General features: G+C 48.9%; 1 protein-coding gene across 1 annotated transcript in view; it reads left to right on the top strand.

Annotated features, from left to right (window-relative positions):
- The window catches only part of TBX5 (T-box transcription factor 5), a 38,023-nt gene that overhangs the window by 22,209 nt on the left and 7,216 nt on the right, over positions 1-8,598 (top strand). Inside the window, exon 6 of the mRNA XM_029963291.1 lies at positions 6,440-6,666. Within this exon, the coding sequence (XP_029819151.1) occupies positions 6,440-6,666 (227 nt within the window). The remainder of the gene's footprint in view (positions 1-6,439; positions 6,667-8,598) is intronic.

Genomic DNA, 8,598 nt, shown 5'->3' with positions numbered 1-8,598 from the left:
ACCTGCAGCAGCTCAGCCCAGCACAAAGGAATGCTGGTGGTGTCTCTGTTGGCCAACATCCATTCTCCATCTCTCTTGTGTTCTTCTTACTCCAGCATGAACAGTGGCATTTTTCTGCAGGAATCTTACCTTTTTATTTGCCTGATAATGATACTCTAGATCCCTCTCTGGTTCTTGGGTTTCTTGCAGTGATCTCTTTGGGCTGCACCGCTCAGAGGAGTGGTGGAAGCACTGGTTGAAAACATACCATGGAATCATCATAGAAGATTTGGGTTGGAAAGGACTTTAAATATCATCTTATTCCAACCCCCTGCCATGGGCAGGGACACCTTCCACCAGACCAGGTTGCTCCAAGCCCTGTCCAACCTGGCCTTGGACACTTCCAGGGATGGGGCATCCACAACTTCTCTGGACAACTTGTTCCAGTGCCTCACCATCCTCACAGTGAAGAACTTTTATCTAATATCTAATCTACAGCTACTCTCTGTTGGTGTGAAGCCATTCCCCCTGTTCTGTCACTCCAGGCCCTTGGAAATAGCCTCTCTCCATCTTTCTTGTAGGTCACCCCAAAGCTTCTCTTTTCCAGGCTGAACAATCCCAGCTCTTCCAGCAGAGCTGCTGCATCCCTCTGATCATCTTGATGCCTCCTCTGGACTCTCTCCAGCAGCTCCATGTCCTCCCTGTGCTGTTCCCCAGGGCTGGAGGCAGCTCTGCAGGGGGGTCTCACCTGAGGGGGCAGAGGGGCAGAATCCCCTCTGTGGGATCAGCCCAGGGCACGGGGGGGTTCTGGATGCTGGGGCAGGTCCAGCCTCTCCCCCACCAGCACCCCCAAGTCCTTCTCTCCAGGGCTCTCCACCTGCTCATCCCAGCCTGGACTGAGACCAGGGTTGGGTGCAACACCAGCACTTGGTCTTGTTAAACCACACGAGATTCCCAGGCCTGCACCCCATCCAGGGCTGTTGGACCCCTTCACATTCCTGCAGGAAGGTCAGGACGTTTGATATGTTGGTGGAAAAGCTGCAGTGAACAACCCCACATACTTCTCAGAGGACATTTGGACTCGTTTTACTGAACATCCAGCCTGGGTGTTATTTTCTGTGGGGCTGCTCTGCAGTCCCCACACAGAGAGAGGTCGTATTTAATCAGAGGGCAAGGCTGAAGGAAGTACTCAGTAATTCCTCTCCTACCACGTCCTTTCCTGCTGTAGTTTATCCACTTCAGACTCCCCAGACAGCCTCTTGAGAGAGTGGTTCAATTTGATTTCAAGATGCTGGAAATAAGCTGAAGTGAATGTGCATTGACAATACTTTTCTGGTTTAGGTTTTTTTTTTTTTCCTGGGAGATGGTATATTTATTCCAGTCACTTTTTTTTTTCTTTTTTTTTTTTTTTTAATTTTAATTCCTTTTTCTATGTCTACTATGACTGACTTCCATTTCTTTCCTACTCTTGAGCCTCAGCAGGAAGGACAACAATGGGTGGCCTGGGAAATATGAACCCCAAAGCCACTGAGTTGTGTTTGCACATCTGGAACTGGGGGTTGATTCTGCACCACTGGGCTGGGTGGGTGGAGGGGGTGGGACTGACAGGACAGCAAACATTTGTCCTTTCGTAGTGACTGACCAAGGAGGAGTTAAAATCTCCTGGAAATTTGGAAAGAGCTACAGATAGACCTTAGATCAGATTTTAGACTCAGATTTGATGTTGTGAGCAGGATCTGGCCAGCTCAAGGGCTTCAAAGGATGCTGTTAGAACATGGAAGCAACTAAGCATGGGGAAATCCTTTTCCATGTCATGATTCATCTTAACCTTGAACAGATATCAGTATGATCTGATATTTAATAAGTCTTTTGAAGCCTTGTTGCCATCACCTACAGCAGCTTTGGAAAGCCTTGGTATATAATGTCACAGAAATATCAGAAACCTCTTCTAAAATAACTTGCCTAGGGCCAGTAGGGGTTGGATGCTTCAATACAGAAGCTTCCTGGTTATAAACTGTGCATCTGTAAAAGACTTTTAATAAGTTTTTTTGCCTGGCAGTTGCATTTACTATGCATTGGCTGGAACATTAGGAAACTTCTAGTCTGCCCATGAAAACCCTTTGAAAATCATTGCTCCCTCACAATGTGGCAATAAGCAAGAAAGTGGACACCCTGTGAAGGTCTATATGTGTAATTTTTCTTCAGTTTTGATTAGTTTGCAGAGGCAAACAAGGTTTCTGGTTCTGAGATTACAGAGTCACCTTGAATTTGCTCCCTGGAATTTTTGGCTAGGTGTGAATTTGTGGCACAGGTGATCTTATGGAGCTCTGTCATGGCGAGGGAATCGTTTGACCAGGGGAAGGGGAAGAATGCCATGTGAGAAAAAGAGAGTGAGCCTCCTAATTCCACCTGGCAGAGGTCTGATTTGGATGGAAGTGCTTGGGAAATGCAGGAGGGGTTCACTTGTGAGGCCCAACCTGTAGGGTCGGGGTTGGATGATGAGCTTTAGGTGGAATTCATGTGCTATTAGCAAAGTTATGCAGAGCTGGTGTCCAATCCTGTGGGTCTGGGAAACCTTTGGCTGGGTGGGAGTTAAGAACCGAGCCCAGACCTCAGGACTGAGTGCCTTCACTACGGTCTTGGACCTCATCCTTGATTTCTTTTCCCTAAGTTTAACGAAAATTGAAGTAATATTCTCTCCTGGTGGCCTCACCTGGGAACTTGGTGATGCAGAGACTCTTGTGTGGCTCCCCCTTCCTCCCTGTCCCCTCTGCTATTGTAATACCAACTACAGTACCTAAATCTTCTTAATTAGCTCCAACAGGCTTTAAATAGACCAGGGACAGCTTCCTTCCTTGTAAACTTTTTTTTTCCAACCAAGTTTCTTTTTCTTCCTTCTAATTTTTGCACAAATTTAATGCAAAAAAAAAAGTGTAGCCTATTAACACCCCCCTGTAAAATTAACTCACATTCTGGTGCAGGAGCAGCAACCTCTTCCTTGCTGTGTAGATAATTTTCTATATTGCCTGTATTTTCCCTTCCTGCATTGCTACAATTTTTTTTTGGACAGCAAAATTTCTGGGCAAAACAGTCGTTTTGTGCCAGCAATGAACAAAACCTTTCATTCCATTTAAACTGTAGCCCAGGATTACAACCACCTATTTCAGGAATAACGATTTTTAGGGGAGAAAAAAAAAGATTCTGATCCATTTTATTTTGTCCTTTGGTATTTAAAAGTGGTAAGTGTGTACACTGCATGTTGAGTGGGCTCAGGAAACAGCATAAATGTTTTGAGATGACTGTTGCTTTACCAGGTACCAAAGATACCTCTTTATTAGAGCTCAGTTGTTGTAAGGAACAATACGTAGAAATACAGAGATAACCGCCCTTTTGGGTAGAAAAAAGGGCAAAGTGAAGGAAAGACTATTTTAGCTATTTAGTTAGAAAATACTTTCCTTCGTCTCCCTCCTCAAATAGTTGATTTTTTGGCAAAAATAGCACCCGGCATGTTTTGACTGAAATGGAAATATTTCAGTCTGGAGGGAGGTTATTGCGATACCTCCTGGGAACTGCTGTTTGGAAACGTGGTGTCTCCGACCTGTTGCCTCTCCAGAGTGACTCCCAGCTCCTGCCATGTCCCACAGAACACCACTGATGGCCACAGAGGCTGTTGTGTTCCCTGGAAAAGGAATGAAAGGAATTTGGTTCCCAGTGCACAAGGAGGGAGTGGGATCCTGACTCCACCTGTGCTCCGGCACTTGGGATAAAGATATCCCTCTTCCAGGCAGCTTTTTTTATGGAAAGGAAGCAGTTGGGGTTCAGCTTGGGCATGAAGAAGAATTTCTTCACTGAAAGGGTGGTCAGGCACTGGAAGGGGCTGGAAGTGGTGGAGCCTCCATCCCTGGAGGTGTTTAAGGAATGACTGGATGTGGCACTCAGTGCCCTGGGCTGGTTGACAAGGTGGGGATGGCTCACAGGTTGGACCTGATGATCTTGAAGGTCTCTTCTGACCTCAGTGAGTCTGTGAAAATATATTTTCACCAAGGAAGAAGCAGTTGGGTTGTTATTTTTTCTCCCCTCTCAGCTCTCCGTTGAAAAAGTGTTGATTTAGGTGAGAAGCATCAGGGATGGGGACAGTTTCCTTCTGTTTGTGTGGTGCTTTGCACAGTGAGGGGCTGATGCTGATGGGGTCCCTCTGAGCTGCTGTGAGAATTCGTGGTTTACCATGCAGATCTAATCCCATGTGGCAAAGAGACATCCAATTCTTCCCCCCATGAAGCAGGGAGAGACTGAAAGCAGTCATCTCTACATCCTCCAAAAAACCCACAGAGAACCTGATGTGGCATCATGCCATGGCATGTCCTTTCTTGTCCTTCACTGTAGCCCACAGGTGCCTCACTGGGCAAAGAAAAGGGGACTCTGTCATTTCTTTGAGAATGGGATGTTGGAGTGTTGGAGCTGAGGAAGAAGGAACCAGCCAATCCATGCAGCATCTTCTCATTAGGGGGTAGAGTTAAGACCACGCTCCACATGTCACCTCCCTGTGGGTTGTCTCCTTAGATGGGAAATGTGGTGGGGATGCAGCTCTGGGGTGTTGTGTTAGTGCTGTTCCCACGAGAATCACTGTGAGAAGGTGGAGTGTGACAGGAACAGGCAGCTCAAAGCCATAACCTGGGAGATCCCCTGGAACCCAGAAGGTTTGAGGGTCACCTGGAGGTTTGCTGGCCATGGCTGTTGACCTTCCTGAGAAGCCACCAAAGCTGCCCTCCAGCAAGAGCTCCTGGGGTGGAGATTTAAGTGCTGGGTGTCCACAGGTCCTCTGAAGCCCACCCATACCCTGGCATCCACTGTTATCTTGTGTATCCAAGGGATAAGTCTCTTTTTCCTCCCAGTCCATCTCTCTTTTGTTCCTCATTCACAGCCTGGACTTCAGTTCTGGGAAAACACTGCCTGACCAGCCAGGCCAAGTGGGTGGGAAGCCACGCTCCTGCTGGGAGGAGCTGCTGGGCTTCCAGGGGATGATACCCCACCTTTGGAATAGGCTTTCCTTGGCAAGCCACCAGTGCCCGGGGTTTGGAGAGCTTCCATGGCACAATGAGAGACACATTTCTTTGGTTTTGAGCTCCTGGGTGAGTTTCCCCTCCATTACAGCTCGGTTGCTGATGTTTCTGGCAGCCACCACAGCAGTGGTTTGGATGAAAGCTCCCCGCTGTGAGTAGGTTTATATAATTGCTATTGTTAAATTTTGTAAATAAGTTCTGAACTCTACGGCGATAGGTCCTCTCTGAGGGGTGTAATCAGAAATTCTGGGCTCTTCCTCCTGGTGTAACTGGCCAGGTGAGCCAGGTGATGGGATTTAAGGATATGTCCTTGCTCCAGCATAATGATTTTGGGCAGGTGGGTAGGGTCCCTCCCAGCCAGCTTGGCCCAATGGTTACAGCCTCAAAGGAGAAACCTTGTGCTGGAATGTGGGCTCTGGTTTGTGGCTGCTCTGAGCCAGGTGACACTTTGGGAGGTGCTGCTGTGCTACCTGATCTTCATGCTTTTTTGCAAGTCTTTTTGTTCAGGGAACACCCAGCAGTTTTAGAGACAGCCCAGGAGGAGGCTTGTACCTCTCCTGAAGGCTCTGAAACCCCCTACTCAGCTTCAGTTCTTCCCCCTGCAGAGCAAGAATAATCTTGTCCAGCCACATTGTTTATGTGCTTGGAGAAATGTCTCCAAAACACACTGTAGGGTCTCGTAGAAGAGAGGATTTCCAACCAGTGTTGACAAAGCATCCCCACTTCAAACCAGAGCTCAGAGCAAGGGAACAATCCAGACTTGCCATTAGGGCTCACCCTGCCAGCCTGGCTCTGCTGAGGCTGTGGCTCTGCTGTGCATTAAATCTTGGTGATTTATTTATTCCTCTTTTCTGAGCACTCTGGAGTGGAGCTTGTTCTGTGGTCCAGGGATCCCCCATCCAGGACAACGAAGCTGAGAGACCCTGGGGGAAAGGAATGGGGACAACTACCATAAGGGGGAAAAAAAAATAGACCCAAATATTTAATCCACCTCCAGGTCGACTTGGCAGAAATGAGGTTTCTATTTACATGCACGTGCACATCCACATCCACATTATAAACAGTATGGAGTTTGTAAATCTATAATATGTAAATATAAATCTTGTGTGTTTTTGCTGTAACTGCATATATCTATTTCAAGCATGGATGTAAAATAGCAGTTGTGGTGGAAGAGGCACAAATCTAAAGGGAAAGGTACTAAAAGGGAGGGGAATAATGAGTGCTGTGTGGACAAAGTGTGATGGGACTGCAGTCTCTTGAGAGGGATGTTTCTGTTTCCTTGAAAGCCTGAACAATCACCATGACACTAATGTGCTGCCTTCACTTATTAATCCACTGATCTATTTATTAATTGATTGCTTTTCCTGACTTGTTTTTATTTTCCGTTTCTTTGCTTTTAGTAAAGAGTACCCGGTTGTCCCCAGGAGCACAGTGAGACAAAAAGTGTCCTCGAATCACAGCCCGTTCAGTGGCGAGACCAGGGTCCTTTCTGCCTCCTCCAACCTGGGCTCCCAGTACCAGTGTGAGAACGGGGTGTCCAGCACCTCCCAGGACCTGCTACCGCCTGCCAACCCCTACCCGATCTCCCAGGAGCACAGCCAGATCTACCACTGCACCAAGAGAAAAGGTCAGGCCTTGGCTGCTCCCTGCTCTGTGCTTTCCCCCTCCTGACGTGACTGTCAGCCTCCTTTCCTGATCCTTGTCCCAGCCTGACACTTGGGGATGAGTGAGGGATGAGGGTTGTGTGCTGGAGGTGGGCTGGGAGACTCCCCTCACCCTCATTAGCCTAAAATCCACTGCTGGGCTGCCTGGAGGGGTGGCAGTGCCTTTCACCCACGGTGAATCCACATTTGGAAAGATAGCTGGTGCCAGAGATAAAGATGACTTATCTGCCTCCATAGCCCCTCAGACAGGGTTAATCTCCAAGTGGAGATGCCTTGACACTTTGCCTTTTGCACAGTTTTCAGCTCGGGGTCTCACAGCTGGGAGAGAGTTTTCAGTCTGCAGAAAGCAATTCCACTCGTTCTAATGAACGGTGCCTGGGATTGAAAATCATGATATCCATGTTCCTTCCCCTCTGGTGCGACTGACCTGCTTTGACAGAGCTGGAGGGATCAAACTGTGAGGGCTTTACACTGACTGCTCAGCTCGTCCTGGCGTGAAGAGCCCTGTGATAGCGACGGGATAATTGTTTGGGGCAGGAGCGAGTGGTTTGTGGTCTCTCCCTCCCTCTCCCAAAGCCAGGGGAATGCTCAGATGCACAAACACTTGCAGGGCTGAGGTAGCAAAAGCCTCAGATCAGCTCTGCTCCAGGTACTCCGAAGAAAATAGGGAATTTCCAGGGCTGAATGCAACAAGGAGTGACAGGACGTGGTTACTGCTGACCCCTATTCCCTTTTCTCAGGATTTAGTCTACGTTGCACTGGGAAAGCTCACAGAAGTCAGCAAGTACCATGGCATTTGAGTGCACCAAGCATTTCTCCAGCCTGGTAGCCTCTCCCCACAGCAGATCCCCTCCTGCTTCCCTGCACGGTCCTATCAGTCAGACACATGGCATTATTTTTAGTAACGTAACCCCGGGGCACGGGGATGTGCAGACACACAGTCTAAGGTAGGGGATGCTGGGAAGTGCTGGCAGAGGAGGCAGGAGGGCAGTGGAAATCTCCCTCCTGTCCTTGGTGAATCTCCTGAATGTTGTAGGGGCACGTGTGCTGTGTACAGGTTTCTATGTGAAGCTGTAGAAGTTGAGACGTTCTGGGGGTTTCCTGAGTCTGAGCTAAACAGTGGAAAACAGAGGTGTCATTTTCTGCCTCCTCCAGCTGACCAGGTGACACTTGTGGTCACACAGAGTGTGTTGGAGCTGGGATTGGAAACGGTGATGCTAGACTTGAGCTAGATGTAAGGTAGGGAATAAGGAGAAGCAGAACGTCCCCTAGGTCAGAGATGGGGTGTGGGACCTGTCTTACCCCTTTAGTGATGGATGTGAGGTGCTGGGACACAACTGGGCTGCTGCAAAACCCCGCTGCTCACGATGCCAAGTCCCACTCATCCCTGGCATCCCTCAGCCTGTGATCCATCCCCAGCGCTCCTTTGCCCCGGGAGCTGAGCTTTCACCGCCCCTCTTCCCCTCTGCAAACCCTAACCAAAACAAGCTGCCCCGAACGGCAACAAACCCTTTGGACAATCTCCGAGCGCTGCGCGTCCCCGCACCGCAGGGCAATTCATCATTCGCCTCCGCATTGTAAGGCGATAAGGAATCAACAGAGGTTTCCTTCCAGTTTTGGGATTCCCGCTAAGTGGTGTCTCCATGGGTGGTTTCCCTCAATCCCCCAATTATCTCACTTCCTCTTATTGTCACAGAAGAGACGACTATCTGCCCCGTAATAAGCTCCCCGGCCCCTTTTGGCCCTTGCGAAAGTGCAGGAGACCGGCCAAGGGAGCCCTTGTCTGCGCGGCCGATGGCCCATCAGCCCCCTCATTATCTCCGCGAGGGCTTGAGTGGCACAAGCAGTTAAGGGCCTTTTATCAAAGCCGCCAAACGCTTTAATCAAAGAGAAGC

Source organism: Manacus vitellinus, unplaced genomic scaffold (genome assembly GCF_001715985.3).
Source record: "Manacus vitellinus isolate BGI_N305 unplaced genomic scaffold, ASM171598v3 scaffold_58_pilon, whole genome shotgun sequence".
Lineage (NCBI taxonomy): Eukaryota > Metazoa > Chordata > Aves > Passeriformes > Pipridae > Manacus > Manacus vitellinus.
The sequence above is the reverse complement of the archived record's forward strand: the minus strand, read 5'-3'. Positions and strand labels throughout refer to the sequence as shown.